The sequence below is a fragment of the Typopeltis vanoorti genome, chromosome 24 (genome assembly GCF_054136105.1).
Source record: "Typopeltis vanoorti isolate ZY-2024b chromosome 24, IOZ_Tvanoo_1.0, whole genome shotgun sequence".
Classification (NCBI taxonomy): domain Eukaryota; kingdom Metazoa; phylum Arthropoda; class Arachnida; order Uropygi; family Thelyphonidae; genus Typopeltis; species Typopeltis vanoorti.
This window is the reverse complement of record NC_143572.1, coordinates 66,031,272-66,050,311: the sequence shown is the minus strand read 5'-3', so window position 1 is coordinate 66,050,311 and position 19,040 is coordinate 66,031,272. Positions and strand designations below refer to the sequence as shown.

The 19,040-nt window shown below is 37.0% G+C and overlaps 1 protein-coding gene across 1 annotated transcript in view; it reads right to left on the bottom strand.

Moving 5' to 3' along the window:
- The window catches only part of LOC150093358 (stromelysin-3-like), a 66,361-nt gene extending 47,975 nt beyond the window's left edge, over positions 1 to 18,386 (bottom strand). Inside the window, exons 1-4 of the mRNA XM_090413930.1 lie at positions 18,168 to 18,386; positions 10,610 to 10,733; positions 5,801 to 5,908; positions 5,569 to 5,672 (exon numbers count right to left, since the gene is read on the bottom strand). Of these exons, the coding sequence (XP_090270056.1) occupies positions 5,569 to 5,672; positions 5,801 to 5,908; positions 10,610 to 10,733; positions 18,168 to 18,251 (420 nt within the window). The 5' untranslated portion in view covers positions 18,252 to 18,386. The remainder of the gene's footprint in view (positions 1 to 5,568; positions 5,673 to 5,800; positions 5,909 to 10,609; positions 10,734 to 18,167) is intronic.
- Positions 18,387 to 19,040: the final 654 nt, after the last annotated feature.

Sequence of the window (19,040 nt, the reverse complement as noted above, 5' to 3'; positions counted from 1 at the left end):
AAGACTTTGTTTCGAATCTAATCGTCGACTAGAGGAAATTTTTTCGCCTGGTTCCTGAGTTAGTCGATCTCTGGCACGGGAAAGCCATTTTTTTCTCCCAGAAACTCGGGGTTTTCGTCATGTAAATTCAAGAAAATCGACTGTAGAACCCACATTATTTCAGACATAAAATATATTGTGTTAGAGTTAGGGACCACGAGATGGCGGCACTTGTTGAGCCATCTCTCTCTCTCTCTCTCTTCACTGCATGCTGCTTAATTAGTGATAACCTTGGACAAACTATCTTTGATTGGCTGCCAGTGGAGACTGAACTGCCCACTCAGTCTCCAAAAGTTAGATAGGGCTAAACGGCCTCGCCTATTTCCTATATATGGGAATAAAAAGGCGTTAGCTGACTTTTTGTTTTTTATTTACTGAGTTCGTTGATCTCTGGTACAGGCAAGTGGGTTTTTCTCCTGGAAACAAGGTTTCTATTAGCTCTTATGGTGACTGACAAGTGCTGCCATTTTGTTTTCGTCCTGTAAACTCAAGTAAATTGACCATAGAACCCACACCATTTTCCAACAGTAAAACATAGTGTTAGGATTAGTGAAAACAAAATGGCAGCACTTGTCAGTCACCATTTGAGGCCTGTGTAGCTCAGTGGAAGTGGCTCTTGAATCCTCTACATTCAAGTGGGTTTTTAGTCCTGTAAACTCAAGAAAATGGACCGTAGAAACCAAATTATCAGACAGTAACATATCCTGTTAGGGTTAGGTACCGAGAGATGGCACACTTATTTGCCGGTCTCTTCATCAGCGGCCACCTATAATTAGCGAGAGATATAGGAGAGCTACATTTCATTGGCTACTGGCAGAGATTGGACTGCCCACTCAGCTCCAAAAGCTAGATAGGGTTTAAAAGCCATGCCTACTCCCATAGCTTATTATTATTTTTTTTTATTTTTGTCATTTTGGCCTCACTACACTGGGTGCTGTTGTATAATTAATGATAGTCTTGGGATAGCCGATTTTTTTTTCTTTTTTTTGATAAATGTGGGTATTTATTAGGAGCCTGTGTAGCTCAGTGGATGTGGCATTTGCACACCACAGCTCTTGACCGCACAAAGGAAGACTTGCTTTTGAATCTAGTCAGAGACTTTTTTCTAGTCAGAGATATTTTTCTAAGCTTTTGTTCAACTGGTTCTTCTCGAGTTAGTCGATCTCTGGCAGAAGCAAGCAGGTTTTTTCTCCCATAAACTTGGGTTTTTCGTCCCGTAAACTCAAGAAAATCGACCATAGAACCCATATTATTTCAGGCATTAAATACATTATGTTAGGGACCACGAGATGGCGACACTTGTTGAGCAATCTCTCCTCACTGCATGCCTCTGAATTAGTGATAGCCTTGGGCTAGCCATCTCTGATTGGGTGCAAGTGGAATTTAAACTGCCCACTCAGTCTCCAAAAGTTAAATAAGGCTAAAACGGCCTCGCCTACTCCCTATTCGGGAATAAAAAAGACGTTAGCTGACTGGGTATTTATTATATGGATTCTCCTAATAGGAGATTCCATAAAATTTCGTTACTTTTTGAATTATATCGAAAACAATAGTAGAAAGTGTAAGGTGGCAGATTTTGAATATTTTTATTGCTATTTAAAAAACTACGTGCTGAAAAATGTCTCATTTGAATATTATGGATGATATTCTTAATGCTCTTAGTAGTGAGGTTAGTGATGAACGGGCGAGAGAATGTAATATTCACATGCATATGCTATATATATGCCACCAAATGGTCATATGGTGGCATATACAGGGTGTTCGGGATAAATTTGACATATTTATAATTAATTATATTTTTCCGTAAGTTACATGTATTAACACACACTTCTCTTCATTTAAAAGTTTGGACCCTTCTTCATTCATATACAAGATGTCAGAAAGGATGGATAGCTGGAACCCACCTGAATCATGGAAGAGAATAACTTGTATCATGATGATTCGTGTCCGCCATCAAAATAAGGATATTACGACTGCTGCCCAATGCTCCCTGAATACAGTAAAAACAATCAGGCATGAACTAGAGACTTGCAATGTTGACTACGAGGATGTAGCAAGAAGAAAGATCCCTAGCAGACGATCTGATTGCGTTCGTACAGCAGAATTCCTCGCAAATCTGCAGGAACAGGTGTTGAAGAACCCTGGCATTGGAATTCGGGCTTTGTTCGTGGAGTTGCTAACTGTAGTCAAGCCCTGGATAACAAGGGTAGCCAATGGTAGGCCGTATGTATGGCAGCAGGATTCGGCCCCTTGCCACACCTCTGGGAAAAGTCAAAAATGGTTGTCTGAAAATTTCTACGACTTCACCAGTCCAAATGTTTGGCCTCCAAACTCCCCAGACCTTAACCCCATGGATTATTTTGTATGGGGCGCAGTTGAAAAAAACACCAATCGCACTTCCAGTAATACAAAAGCCCAGTTAATGGATAAAATTAAAACAGTTTTTGCGGCCCTTCCCAGGGAGACTGTAGCATCAGCTTGTTCGAGGTTCCGAAGCAGAATTGAAGCTGTGATCGATGCTAATGGTGGTTATTTTGAGTAAATCTTGTTGATAGTATTGTAATTAACTCTGCCTGTAATGTTTTTTTGTCAATTCATTAAATTTAATAGATACAAAGAAGATTTTCTTTTTCCTTACGAAACTGTCAAATTTATCCCGAACACCCTGTATATAGAGAGCTCTAAAGTGAAATACTATCAAATGCTATACATACACTACTAGCTGTTAGCCAACCCTTCGGCTCCACTTTTGCAGCTGAATTAAGTGTGAATCGGTTTTTATAGGGAATTCGAATAAATGATTATATGAAATCTTGGTGAAAAGAATAAAAAACATTTTATTCGGAAAAATCTTTTAAGAGAAGCCTGTGTAGCTCAGTGGATGTGGCATTTGCTCACCACGGTGCTTGACCGCACAAAGGAAGGCTTTGTTTCGAATCTAGTAGTCAACTAGAGGAAATTTTTCTAAGCCTTTTTTCGACTGGTTCCTGAGTTAGTCGATCTCTGGCTCTGGAAAGCGGGTTTTTTTCTCCTGGAAACTCGGGTTTTTTCCTCCTGGAAACTCGGGATTTTCGTCCCGTAAACTCAAGAAAACCAACCGTAGAACCCACATTATTTCAGACATTAAATATATTGTGTTAAGGGTTAGGGACTATGAGATGGCGGCACTTGTTGAGCCATCTCTCTTCACTGCATGCTGCTTAATTAGTGATAGACTTGGGTCAGCTATCTCTGATTGGCTGCCAGTGGAGATTGAACTGCCCACTCAGTCTCCATAAGTTAGATAGGGCTAAACGGTCTCGCCTATTCCCTATACGGGAATAAAAAGGCATTAGCTGATTTTTTTTTAAATCTTTTAAGTCAGAACTTTCTTTAAACTAATTACTTTGTCATGTACTATCTGCTTAGCAGGTTTATTACTAACCTTATTCCGGTGATTACAATTCCTCCATCCATCTACTGCAACAAGCGTTCAGTGAGCTTCTACAAGATGTAATAGCAGTTTTGTTGTAGTCCATCGGATCCCAAGCTTCACTTAAGCTCTCGGGCTTCTTCGAATCGTTATGGCGTGACATCGTATTTTTGCCCAGCGGTAAAGGAGTTCTGTACGAAAAATAGAATTCGACACAAGGTTTTGCTGCTTCTGAACAATGTCCCTGGTCACCCTCCAGACTTGAGTGATTTGAATATAAATGGCCTAGGGGTCAAGTTTGTCTACCTTCAACCAAACAAAACCTCACTTTTACAACCCATGTTTCAAGAAGCAATATCCATCTACAAGACTTATCATATACAGACAACACTTGACGGAATCGCAGAGGCTGTTTAAGTGTTCGATAATGTGACGTTGAGAGACTACTGGAAGTCTCGTAACATCATTAAAGGAATCTCCAATACTTCTGCAGAATGGAGTGAAATGTTAAGATCATGTATGAAGTGTCAAAATCATGTCGGCATAAGCTTTGGCCTGATTGCATTTCGGATTTGCAAGAGCACTACATTATCTTTGCGTCAACAGAGAACGTGACAGAAATAGCAAAGAAAATAGGATTAGATGACGATGTAGAAGTTGGTAACATTAATGAGATCTTTCAGAGTCATGGAGAAGAGCTTTCAACGGAAGATTAGAAGAACTAACTTAACAACTGTCCCAAGAAGATGCAAAGGAAAGTGAAGCTGTCTCTGCAATGCCGGTTAGGACACTAACAGTGTATTCAATGCAAAGAGGCTATTGCTCTTATTGATAAGGGATATGTGATCTTCTGTAGCAACGACTCCAACTAGGAACAAAGCTCAATCATTAAGATGGGAATTGACACAGTTCTACAGCCATACTATAACTTATTATCAGAAAAGAAGAAAGCAAAATAGACATGTATTCTGTCCTTTTTAAAGCAGTAAATTTTCTTTCTTTCTCTTAAATATTATCTTTAACATTATACAATTTTAAATAAGATATTGGATTGATATAATATATAAGATTTACTAAGATTTCATAAGATAAATAATTTTTCATGTATTTTATGTTGACTAACTACTAAAGATCTTGGAATGTAATCTGTTGTATTTACATATGTTCCGATTATTATTTATGAAGCTTCGTTTCACGCCGGAAATCTAAGGAACCTAACCACGGTATAAATCGAGTCATCCCTGTATACACTTATTTTCTCAAAGTTCAGGTGCTGTGCTTTGCTGATTGTGTTATTATGATTAATTGAGTTGTGTTTAGAATGAATGGAAAATTTATATATCCTTCATTTTATACGCAGTAAGAAAGGTATCTCTTCCTTGAAATAATGACTATTTCTTCATTGAAATAACCTGGGCGAAGATTACTGCTCAACCAGTTCTGGCACTGAAGGCTGACCCTTGCATAAACAAGTATCTTGAAAACCACACTGCCAGCATTGCGTACATCACAGCAGAGAGATTATGCTTTCAGCACCTTCCCAAAACTAAGGGGGAAAAAAATTCTGATGCATTAGTGTTTAAAAGGAGTGCAAAGAAATACATGTAATATCGAACATGTAGCTCAGTGGAAGTGGTGTTTGCACTCCTCAGCATTAAACCGAAGTTTAGTGCTGTGTAAGCTTTTCTTCGATCCGTTCCCGAGTTCGTCGATCTCTGTCACGGGCAAGCGGGATTTTTTCTCCGGGGAATTTGGAATTTTCGTACCGTAAACTCAAGAAAATCGACTGTTAAACCCACATTATTTCAGACATTAAAAATATTGTATTAAGGTTAGGGACCACGAGATGGCAGCACGTTTTTGAGCTGTCTCTCTTCATTGCCGACTGCAGAATTAGTGATAGTCTTAGGCTGGCCATCTCTGATTGGCTACCAGTGCAGTTCGAACTGTCCACTCAGTCTCCAAAAGTTAGATAGGGATAAAACGTCTGGCCCACACCATATACGGGAATAAAAAGACGTTAGCCGATTTTCTTTTTTTGTCGATACAACAATGCGGTAAATGGTCAAATATATTAAAGGACTTTGAATAAGATTAATTATTCTCTTTCTACTTACTCTAAAGGCTCTAGAAATTTCTTTCTGTACACTTGCTCGATCTTTTAACTCGGTAGGGTACTTGCTAATACGATAAGTGAGGACTCTACTGCGCCATCTACTTCCTGTGAATGAAATTGACAATTGTTGGCATTGCATACGTATTATCAAACATGAAAGTTTTCATCAGGAATGGTTATAATAATGAGAGGGGGAAAAAACCGACGGGCAGCATACAAACATTAGAACTTACCTTGCAGAATATATCTTTCTTTTCTTGCAGACTCGCCATGACCAACCTTATCTTTTGCATCACATCGGGGCGTATTCATCATGGTCATTGTTTCATTGTCTAGTTCTCCTGAAATATGATGAATATATATATCAAAATCATCTAAATAGGAAATGCCTACAAATACTAGATAACAATCTATAATCTTTTCTGATAATGAAATACATTTTTGTCACTTAATCCTATCCATAGCAAATGCTGACATAATTCGGATCATTTTATGGGATGCTAACTCTGACAATTAATATCGGGAATATACAGGATGGTTCAAAATTACACGTACAAACTTTGAGGGAATGTAGAGAACATCAAAATCAACCATATTCACATAGACAAGCATGACCGGAAACACCACTGGAAGGTATTAACAGGGACACAGAGATACAGAAATAACACAAGCCAGTAAGTAGTGTAAAAAAAGTTTATTAAGCGTAACTGAACAGTCCAATAGTAGTTGGATACGTAATATAGTTTCACATCAGATGCTCAAAATTACGACCATTATCAGTGATGCATGCCTGACACCAACGACGCATTGATTGCTGTACATTTTCGAAAATACCTGGCGTTTCCCGGATATTAGCAGCGGCGATGGCGATACTTGCCACCAGGTACATGTCAGAGGCAACGGGCGTTTTGTGGCTTTAAGGGTCCCCACAGAAAGAAATCAATGCTCAAACATTGATATCGGGTGATAAATCAGGTGAGTGTGGGGCCATGTGACGGGTTTCAATAAATCAGGTGAGTGTGGGGGCCATGTGACGGGTTCACCACACCCAATCCATTCAGCCCCAAAGGACCTATCCAAGTACTGATGCACAGAAATGCTAAAATGGAACGGAGCCCTGTCGTTTTGGAACCACATCTACCGACGCACAATCATTGGAACATTGTTCAGTAAATCCGGCAGAACTTCTTTCAGAAAGGTCCGATACTTCTGAGAGTCCATTCGGGGTGGTAACAGGTATGGGTCGGCTAAACAGTCAGCGACGATACCTGCCCATATATTAATGGCAAAGCGTTGTTGTGCAGCATGTGATCGCACAGCGTGTGGGTTCTCATGGGCTCACACATGAGCATTGTAGTGATTGAAGACCCCCCCTTCGCTGGTAAATGAAGCTTCATCCGTAAAAAACACACAAGTTGGAAAATCCTGGTCTACAGAACTTTTCTGCAGAAATCACTGTGCGAATTCCACACGTCGAGGATAATCTTCGGCCATCAGTAACTGGACCAGTTCCGGATGAAATGGATGTAAGGACTCAAAGTGCAAAACGAGCAATACACTGGATCGAGATACTCCTATAGCAGAGGCAATGGCAGTGTGCTTGTCTCTGGATTATTGTCCATCGCATGCAACACATCCTCTTCCATGGCGGGATTTCGCATCGATCGTGGCTTCCCACTATCATGCCTGCGATCTCTGAATGATCCATAGTCACACAAATTCTGATGCAAATGCACAAACATTTGGTGATGCGGTACACGTCTGTTTGGGTACCTTTCGCGATATATTTGTACAGCGGCTCGTCCATTACCGTCAGCTAATCCGTAAACGAGGTGCATGTCTCCATCTCAGCGTTCATAAAAGGACGCATGTTCTTCGTACTACGTTGAAAGCTTGAATGATGAAGTTCCAATTGCTCACCTGGAGCGCTGGCGAACAACGCCATGCTTTCCTATGTAGAAATGGTTGATTTTGATGTTCTCTACCACCCCTCAAAGTTTATACATGGAATTTTGAACCACCCTGTATATGCTATTACACAATACGGATCATAAAATAAAAATCCTCTAACACCTTTTAAACTTAGGACTGAATGGCCTCACTACTCCCGAAGCGAAGACATTCGGACCTAAATTTTGAAGACTAGTGGGCAGCCAGTCTCTATCTCTAGTCAGTCACAGAATAGCTGGCCCGTAATTATCAGTGATATTAATTTGCACCTAATAGAAGAATATGGCAGAGAACTGGTGGCATCTGGTGTCCCAACAGTATATATTATTTTCTGAAATAATATGAATTCCACGATCGATTTTCTTGAGTTTACAAGATAAAACATCGAATTTCCGGAAGGAAAAACTCACTTGCTAATACTGATATCGACAAACTCGGGAACCGGTCGACGAAAGGTTCAGAAAAAGTTCCTGTAGTCAGCGACTAGAATCGCACTTTATCGGTCTCTCTTTGGGTGGCTTAGGTCTATGGATGAAAAATGTCATTTCCGCTGAACTATACGGTATTTATTGATTATACTTTTTCAAAAGTAATTATGAAACCATTTCTCTTGCTTTTTCAACAAAACATTTTCCAAAATTTTATCAAATTTTGTATTACTTGCTTTATTATGTAAGAAAGCAAGAAGTAAGGTCGACCCCACTAAAGTTGCTTTTTTGGAATTGCAGTACAAACAGCAAATACCATAGGACTCAATGTAATGTCTGTTACTGGCGTTTGTTTGCTGAGAACGAAAATACCCGAGTTACTGGAGGAAATTATGAGACTTGTCTGTGTGTGAACAATAAGAACTAAGTCCAACTCAACTTAGTTTGTCTGCAGTATTTCATTATAGCTCAGTAGGCAAAATAGGGCTCTTCGTCGACTTTTTTGTAGTTAATTTTATTCGATGAGCATCCTGAAGTGCGATTTTTAAAAACAAAAAAAAAAAAAAAAAAAAACGTTTAATTCAGATCATTCTATGCAGAAAACTAATATAACACAATATTGTAAAGGTAAAAGAAAAGTGTCTGTCAATTTTTTGTATTGGATATAGCATTATGAACATTTCAGAATAAATGCATAAATAAGGATGAAACGTTATTGTCTCTTTCGTAATATTTCGCTAAGTTCGTACTATTGTATAGACCCTCCGTAGCTCAGTCAGTATAGACGAAGCCCTGTGGTCGAAAGACCAGTTCGATTCCCGTCAGTGATGTGAGGAACCTTTATCTTTTCTCTTTCGACGAAAGGTGAATTAGCTGGTCTCATACGGAGGTAGGGGTCTTTTTCAGTCGGAAATTCGGGTTTTTTCGTACCCCAGAACAGGCAAACCGATCCCATGAACACATATGGATTACAGTCATGAATACGTCCCAGCCATAAGCCGATCCCGGGACAGGTGAAATTGGGGGTGGGGGAAGCAATGGTAAACTACTCTGTAAAAATCTCACCAGAATTACTTTGTGGGCAATGCCTACAAAGTCATCTACAGTCGGAAATGATGCTGTACTACGCATTGTCTGTTGCTACACTCCAAATACACGCATTTACTGTTTCCGTCCATGTTAGTGGAACAATGAAATGTTCTGATTTTTGTAAGACCACTATTTAACACTATGTGATATTTATCGCCAAATGGTTCCTGTATACGGAGAGAGAGATACTTATGGTACACTGAAGTTACCATCGTCCTTTGCCGCTCACATCACGTGAATAATTGTTGTTCAAAATATTAATCCTACTTCTGTTTGTGAAAGCTCCACTACGCATCTATACTGCATATGTATAAAGTATATGTATACAGTTTCTCGAATATTTTTAATTCTTTAAATGGATTTTAAATTTAGAAATGAAAACTTTGAGGTGCAAACTTTGTTTGTTTAAACAGGAATATAATTTCTTGGCAAGTTTATGTTTATTTTATTTTAGAAATGAATTTTAAAATAACTATTTGAAGAAATAAAATTCAGTTAAAAGCAATTAATTTAAACTTACACCATATTGAGTTTAAATTAGCGAATTTATTGGAATTAAATTAATTATGATGGCAATGTCTCTAACATCAACAGCTTTTCCTCCCCCCCCCGAATTAAGTTTCTTTTCCCCAAGTTAAAGCAAATGAAACTTTCCCCTTAATGCAAGCCTCAAGCCTTTGTTCAAAGTTATATTTCAGCGCCCCCATAAAATAGAATTTTCAAATTAAATGAAACTTTTATTCATTTAGTATATAAATACTAGATATACGTATATGTACATAAAAATAGAGCATCTAAAAAAAAAAAAAATTCAATTATCACCAAAAAATCACAACACCATTCAAGCCTGCTTTGACGTACCACTCATGAGGTGGTACGTCAAAGCAAAACTGCTAACCGGTTGTTGAGTTTACTGGTCATTTTTTATCGCCTTAGTGTTTATTTTAAGTCATGCAAATTATGTAGTAAAGTTCTACTTCATGAATAAGAGCATTGTATAAAATTTACTGTAATTTATCTTCTAGAAATGGCGCCCTCCTGATCAGGCCCTTTTGTGCGGGAAACAACCTGCACGCTCGCACGGGGCGACCCTGTTGCTTATTATATATTGTTATGCAGTTTATTTAGAGCAAAATATTTTTGCTTCTCGTTAAAAAACGAAATATATAAATAATTAATATATAAATGATAATAATTAAAATAAAATTAATATATAAATAATAATAATTAAAAAATTAAAATTAATATATAAATAATAATAATTAAAAAATTAAAATTAATATATAAATAATAATAATTAAATATTATTTTATTTCATTTAGTTATTTTTCATATTTATGCCAATTTTGGAGATGCAAATGACCAGCGCTGTAGTCTAGCTTGAAATAGCAGAATAATTTGTGCCAAGGAAACGTTAAACGAATAATATAATAAAACGAAAAATTTTGTTTCAGATTTAATGCAAGAATACAATAGTTTTGTTTCAGACTCTATGTATGTAACAACATTACTCAAAATATTGTTATAAGTAAATAAAACAAACAAACAAAGTAAATGTTGAATTTCTCAGCTTACCTGTTGCGTTAATTCCAACGAATCGTTGAAAATCTTTGATGGCATTCACCACATTTTTTTCTGATATTAATGAAGAGGAAATTGAAATTGATTCATCCAAGTAGCCGTGCCTTTGAAGATACAGCTGCATGACAAAACAAAAGAAGAAATAATAATCGATTAAAGTAACCATCGATAGATATACAAATAGACAGAACAATGATCTGTTTAAAAAATACACAAGGTTTTCATCTAAATAATTCATGAGATGCCAGCTAACATTTTATATTATATCAATTCATATCACTTTTTTATATGAATTCCACCCACGAAAGGTTTTAAACCTATTGTGGGTAGGATCTCAGATCTCCATCAAGCAGGGTGATAGTGTAATCTTCTACCATTCACAATTATAACTATCTGGAAACAGATAAATCTATATTCATTTACATAGTCTGCTGTATGATAAATGTTATATTCGAGACATATATAAAGTTCTTAAAGAATCGTAGCCCGAATATCGTTCCCCCAATAGACTGAAGGACCGAATCCCATTTGTAGATATGGATGTTTTGGAGTCTTATTTAGGTAGCAGGTGAATTTATTCGCACACGGTGAGACTATCATTCTAAACGCATGATATGGCTTGAAGAAAGTGGGTTAGATAACGGTACAGTATTTTAGGGAATTCCACACACAAAATATATTCAGGATACTACATACATTCAAAGTGTAATCTACTCTGAAAGTGTAATTCCCTATATATATATATATATATATATATACACACATATATGTATGTATGCATGAAGATTGATTTACTCGGTTGTTGTACATTTTTATAAAAAGATTGAATGACTAGAATCGAGAGAAACGAAAGCAAAGTTTATTAGTACGACACCACTAGTTTCAGCTTGTATCAGCCTTCGTCAGGTGCACATTAAACAGAAGAAATAACCAGTAAAAACGCATGGAGGAAATAACTGTAATATGTTAGATTATTGTATAAAGAGTATGATAAGCCCAAAGAGAATTAATTCGCTCATTGTTTAAGAAAAAAAATGTAGAATTGTTGAAGCCAAAGGCAATGCCTTGAGATCGGTAGATTATTTGACAGTTGTTTACAAGTTCAATCTCAGGTGACCTTCAAGGTCAGTACAGAAAGGGGCAGCGTGAATCAAAAGGAAGTTCCGAAGGCCACAAAATCGGATTAAAGACGTGAAGAGGGAAAATAAGGAAGTCGGCGAAAGTTCGAGAATCATGAGTCACGAAATATTGTCTGGGGTTCTCGCATCCATATGCAAGATTTGCGCAGGAACATAAGGGGTTCCAAAAACTTAACACAAGGTTTAGGGGTACACGTGGATATAAGGGCATGGATCTTAAGAGACGAGGACTTTTTTTTAATCTTGGGCAATCTTATCAGGTCAGTTCGAGATCGAGAGGGGTCGTTAGTCACATGGAGGAAGACGGAAGTCCGTCCACCGAGAGCCGCTCCAGTTCACTGTCGAGGATATTCGGAGGCGATCAAATTAGGTGAAATCTAGTCGAGTCGGTCCTCAAGCTCTGCCACTCTGTCGAGTCCGCGCATGCCCCGACCGTCGTTTTTCTTCACCGGGCCATTAAAGACGACGGAAAATCTCCCCTCGTATCCTTCTAGGTAATGCGACGACTCATTGGTGCTCTGACTCCGAAGATAGAATTCCAAAACACGGAGCAGAGAAGGAAGGTATACACAAGGCAGGAAGAAACCCATATGAGTCTGTCTATTCATATAATTTTTGTGATGTAAGAGAATCCCCTAATGAACTGATAAGATATTTAGATAAGGCAATAATAACTTACGTGTGAATAATGCTGGTGGAGGTGTGTGACTATAAACAGATGAGAAACCGAGTGTAGTTAATTTCCCGAAAGGTAATTTGCGCTAAGTGATTAGATTGATAACTGTATGTATTCATGATAATTCTATGTTAGTATGTTTACCTGTTGTTAATGTCGTAAAATTGATTAAACTCGAAGATAAGAATTCTGCCGATGCAATTATTAATATTTAATTAAGTGGTTATGAGAGATTACCTTGAGAGTTATATAAGGTGCATAATTGAAAACTGGAATATGGTAATTGTATGCACCCGTAATATCTGTATGTAAATGTAATTATTTTTTGTTTGTGACATAAATTTTGTTGTTGAGAATTAAGTGAGCGAATATGAGAGGAAACCTTATGTGTTACACTTAATTGCATGATTGAAACTGGAATTTTTGAGGGCGATCTCCCCTGATTTTATCTATTGTGACCAATTATTGAATTAATCATTAAATATGCTTCTTTATTATTATATAAGGGTGTCGTCTGATTTATCTTTAGCAATGCACTGATCCAAAAAACTTAAATTGATCCTATAAGATAAGAAGTGAGTTAAGATGGAGAATGCAATTGAAGACATAACTGCAAGCCTTGGCCAAGAAAGGATATATAACTGATTAATTAGATTCTACTGGGGGTAAAAATGTCTTCGTTTGCCATTAGGAGAACTTTAGTGGCGCAGTCATAAATAAATAATAAATTTCTAGAGATCTTCGGCATAAGGAAGAAATACCGAAGTTAGAACTCAAGGATTAGGGCGAAGAGAGTAGCAAGATAAAGATAAGACTAAATAAAGGAATTTATGAAATTAAGTAATAAGTGAGTAGAGAATAAACATTTATGATAGACCAATTGAAATAACGAAAACCCAAAAGAACAACAACAAAAGACCAAAGAAAAGAAAACGATATTTTTTAAAAAACTAGTTGGTATAACATAGTTGTTCTAAAAAAATACTTGTTCAATAAATCCCAAAGAAACCAGTCACTGTTCACAACAGTAATGAAAATTTTTTTCACAAATCAGGAAAAGATGAACCAAAAACAGGAAAACGTGTTTTATTGCTGCAATAGGACACGTGTTCTATGGCTACTCCGAGTGTGCCAAAACAGGCCAACTCATAATAAAATTTTAAGAAGACAAAACGTCTTATGATCGAGGGCGTATAGTTACAAATCTCAATCACTTTTACGATTATAATTTGTGCATTTTTTACTCGCTCCCTATGAGTTGCCCTGTTTTCCCCCCTCCCCCTGCGGACGCCCATGACAGTGTGATTACATTTTGTTTCGATGTAAGAAAGTTTTGAGAGTGCATAGGGCATCAGAGCGAATCTTAATTGGTCCAATGAAATTAATTGCAGGATAACGTTGAATACTTCAACGTTATCCTGCATAGAGTGCGGGAAACAATCTGTTTGTTTAAGGAATTATTAGAAAACAACAATGAAGGAGAATGCTATATTCATCATCATCAAATTCCTGACATATATATACCCTCAAGGAGTGTACAGGATATGACAGTACTACATGAAAAATTTACATCATTACTAACTTCCTATCTACAGTTTTCCTCCAAATCAAGCTATTACCTGTCAAGACTCCTACATTATCAGATCTTATATTTCTATCATCTAAGGCACTTTTTATCGTATCCATCCACCTATACTTGGTCTTCCTCTGGGTCTTTATCCTGACAACTTGGCATAGAAAACTTGCATTGCTAATATTTCCTCTCCCATTCTGTTTAAGTGGCCATTGTTGTTGTTATGTTCCATCGAGTCGTTTTCGACTCCTGGTGATTCTATGGACATACATTCTCCATTCAGATCTGTCCCTGGCCAAGTTCTTCAGAATTTCCAAGCGCATTCCAGCAATACCATTCCCTGTCAAGACTCCGACATTATCAGATCTTATATTTCTATCATCTAAGCCACTTTTTATCGTATCAATCAACCTATACTTGGACTTCCTCTGGATCTTTATCCTGCAAACTTGCCATAGCAAACTTGTTTTGCTAATTTTTCCTCTACCATTCTGTTTAAGTGGCCATTATTTCCCATCGAGTCGTTTTCGACTCCTGGTGAATCCATGAACATACATTCTCCATTCAGATCTGTCCCTGGCCATATCCTTCAGAAATTCCAAGCGCATTCCAGTTTCTTCTTTATCTCCATCCACCCATCTAATTCTTGGTCTTCCTCTTCTCCTGCCTCCATCAACTTTAGCAAGCATCATCATCTTCTCCAGATTGTCATTTGCTCGCATAATATGTCCGAATTATGACAATTTTTGCTTGATGATCATAGCTTCGAGGGAGCAACCTGGCTTTATTCTGTCTATCACTGATTTATTGGTTTGCTTTGCAGTCCTATTTTTAGTAAGCGTCTCCAAAACCCTAATTCAAATGCATTTATCTTCCTTCTTTCACTCTTTCTCAGGGTCCAACTTTCACATCTATACAGTACTACATAGAATAGCATTGCTTTCACGATTCTGATTTTGTTGCGAGACTAATATCTTTTTTCTTTAACGATCTTGCTTAAATTTGTCATTGCTTTCTTTCCGAGTAATAATCTTCTTCTAACTTCTTGAGTACAATAACCATCTTGATCAATTCAGGATCCTAGGAGCACGAAATTGTTAACTGATTCCATTTTCTCCCCTACTTCAAAATCATTAAGTTCACATGCTGCCATAACTTTTGTCTTTTTGAGGTAAGTTAGCATTTTCGTCTTTAACTTTCATAAGTAAGTTCTTCCATATCTTCTTTGCATTCTGCTAGCAAGGTGGTATCATCTGCATACCTCAAATTATTAATATTTCTTCCACAAATTTTAATTCCAACTGAAGACTCCTCCAGCCCTGCCATTCTTAAAATGTATTCGCTGTACAAGTTAAACAGGTACGGAGATAAAAGACATCCTTGTCGCACCGCTTTACCTATTGTGAAATACTCAGTTTGTTCAAGATCTGTTTGATCTCTGTCAAAATATGGCTATTTTACACCAATTTGTGACAGTGATCATGCAGTACTTTCTTGGGAAGTATCTAAATGTGTTGATGCTCCGATTAAAACAGGGTACATGCTGAACTACAAAGCTGGAAATTATGATCGACTTAGAAGAATACTATCTTTGATCCCATGGTATCAGTAACTGAATGGGAAAAATGTCAACAATGCATGAGAATCTTCGAAAAAGTTCTTAAATGAGGCGATATCTGAATGTATCCCTAGTGCTTGAAGAATAAATAGTTTGGGAGTGAAATGGATGTGCAACCTTATTAAGCAAGAGATCCACAAGAAGAAGTTGATGATGCGGAAAGAATACCATGAGAGTAAGAGTGAGAGGAGTTATGAAATATATAAAGCTCAGACCAGAAAAGTAACTAGTATTCTGACGAAAACTAAATTGGAGTATGAAAAGAAATTGTACATGCAAGCTAAAGGAAATCGTAAAGAATTTTATCGTTATGCCGCAAGCAAAGGAAAGAATGAATGTGGAAGAATAGCTTTATTAAATGCAGACGATACTCTAGTGTCGGAATCTAATAAGATTGTTCAGTTAATGAGGGCTCACTTTAATAAGATATATCGACCAGGTATATGTAACATGGTGCAGAGTGCTACTGCTACATTGGATAAAGAGTTAGAGGTTCATGAAAATTAGGTTGAAGAGCTGTTGCATAATCTAGATAAGAATTTGTCTATAGGGACAGATGGAATATTAGCCCGTTTACTAAAGAAATGTTCAGCCGAATTGGCTACGCCTTTCACATGTTTCTATAACTTGAGTCGCTGCTCAGGAATGATACCACAGGAATGGAAGGAATGTATGATAGTTCCATTGTACAAGGATGGTGCAAAAATTGATGTGTCTAATTTCACTACCACACCAGAGATACTTACCATCTCTGGTGTGAAGTGGTAGTGAAGATTTTGAAGAAGTTGGTAAGCACTCGCATACAGAAATCGGTAGACGAACATGCTGTACTCTGCACGGAACAGCATTGTTTTACTAAAGGAAGGTCATGTTTTAGCAATTTGCTCACATTCTATAACAATGTTACGGCCGATTTGGATAAAGGGAATGGATACACCATGATAATGCTGGATTTTGCTGAGGCATTTGATGGGACACCACACAAATGGCTATTGCATAAAATGGAGAATATGGGATTGGAATATAAACTCTTGACTTGGATCAGGGGATGGTTGATAGACAGATATCAAAAAGTGGTTTGAATCTGCCAGATTTAAGGTGATCAGTGGTGTACCTCAGGGTTCAGTCCTTGGGCCATTATTGTTCAATCTATACAGGAGGAATTGTTGTTCAATCAGGCAGGATCTAACATCAGGTGTGCAATTGTTTGCGGATGATGCGAAGATAGGTTTAGATTTCGTTGGGAAACGAAAATGGCTGTCAGTGTAATGTTAGTAAGTGCGAAGTTATGGACTCGGGAGTGATTAAAGTTCCAGAAGCATATTATATTAGCGGGATTATGCTCCAAGAAACTGAAGCAAGGGATCTTGGCGTATTGGTGGATAGGAATTTTAATGTCAAAGATCACATAGCAAAAGTTGCAAATACAACTCAGAGAATAACTTCGCTATTGAAGCGAACCTTGACATGTAAGATAAGGAAGTCATTTTGCCTCTTTATAAGCCCTTGAATATTGTGCGCAGATTTGGTCTCCCGGGTTCCAAGGGGATAAAAAAGCTGTGGAAAGAGTGCAAAGAAGAAGTGCTACAAAGATTATATCCGGATTATGTGATTTAGATTATAAGGACAAATTACGAGCATGTAGATTACAGACTTTGGCTAACATGAGAAAGAGGGGGTGATACGATAGAAGTCTATGAACTTTTGAATGGGTTTTATAGGATATCAACTGATAAAATTTTTTGTTATATGGCAGGTGATGGCGAGAAGACGGGGTCATCCATGGAAGTTAAGTTTGCTCACAGTCAAGAAAGGGATAAGAGCCAGGTTTTTCTCCCAGAAAGCAGTGAGTAAGTGGAATAATTTGCCCTTAGGGTTAGTGAGTGCATCTGGTGTAAAAGAATTTAAGAGAAGGTATGATAGTAGGATTGGGTAATTTACAGTCTCCTTCGATGAGTCCTTGACCCCTTGGAGGTCTCAAATAATAATAATAATAATAATTATTATTATTATTATTATAATAATCGTATTTCCATGTGACTAGATGTGACTATAAATACGATCTTAGTATCTGCCGAAGTACAATTAAAAAGTATTCTTTATATTTATTAAAGTGAAAAGAATCATATTATATCTCCACTCTGCTACGTAAAATTGTGGGGAGTCGTGTACTATTTTAAGAACTGGATTCATCTTTTGAATACACATAATTATTGGTTTAATGCAAACTTTAATATGATGAGTATTAAAGTGGCATTATACAAATTTCGATCAGGATTGCTCCACCATCAGCCTCCACAAATCTCATCTATTAATCTTCTACTTGGAAGTATTGATCTTGTTTTTTTCAAGATCAATACTTCCAAGTAGAAGATTAATACGACTTTAAATAAATAAGTAGAAGTGAATACGACTTTAAATAAAGAGTCAAACTCTAAACCATGAATGAAACTTTTTTTTTTCTTTAGCACGTTTTTAATATTTTTAAGGTAGAGAGAGAGAGAGAAAAAAAAAAGCTCAGATTGATAAAAAGATGAAAGACTTACCATTGCTTTGAGATCTGAGTTTGTTGTTATCGGATTCGCCGTTGTTATGGCAACAAACGCCAAAAGCATAAGTATCATTAACATCCTGATGCTGTTAATTAGTTTTGCGGACTCAGCTCGTGCTTCTTGCAGCTAGAGGCTTTGACGACAAGGCGTCCAGTTTCCTTGATTTATATAACTGATCCGACCCAGCGGAGAGCACTAGCAGCTGTGGGATTCGCGTTATCTGTTGATAAGTAGTTATTACTGGAACTCTAGCAGGATAGATTTCCTTGACATTCGATATTTGGAATCCGTAGAATAAACTGTTTCGCCACTATTCGCAAAATTTACAGAGGCAATAACTTCGTTCTGGATGGATTAAATTTAATAAAATGTTATTTTATTAATTAACAGACAGAGCTTCCTTTATTATTATTATTATTATTATTATTATTATTATTATTATTATTATTATTATTATTATTATTATTATTATTATTATTATTAACTGCTGTCTTCATTAATTGCAAAAAGTGAAATTAGCGAGTCTTGTATCACTTATGAGGATGATTTTATTTACTCCAGTACTAGTATAATTAAATTAATAGACTTTAACTTTAAACACTTTTTTCGAAAATAATTGAAGTTACTGTAAGTCCAGTATTTCACAAAGTTTTGCAATTATCTACTTCTACAAGTTTTTCTCTCCTCTGGTTGGATGATCACTTGATAATACTTTGACATGCGCAGTAGTAAATGTCCAAAAAAACTACAATGATGCATCTCCATTAAAAAGATCAAAAACCACAAAAAAAAAATGTTTTTCTTACCTCCCCCCCCTGCAATATACAGATTTTAAATCCTCTCTTGTGGAGGTGATACAATGTACAC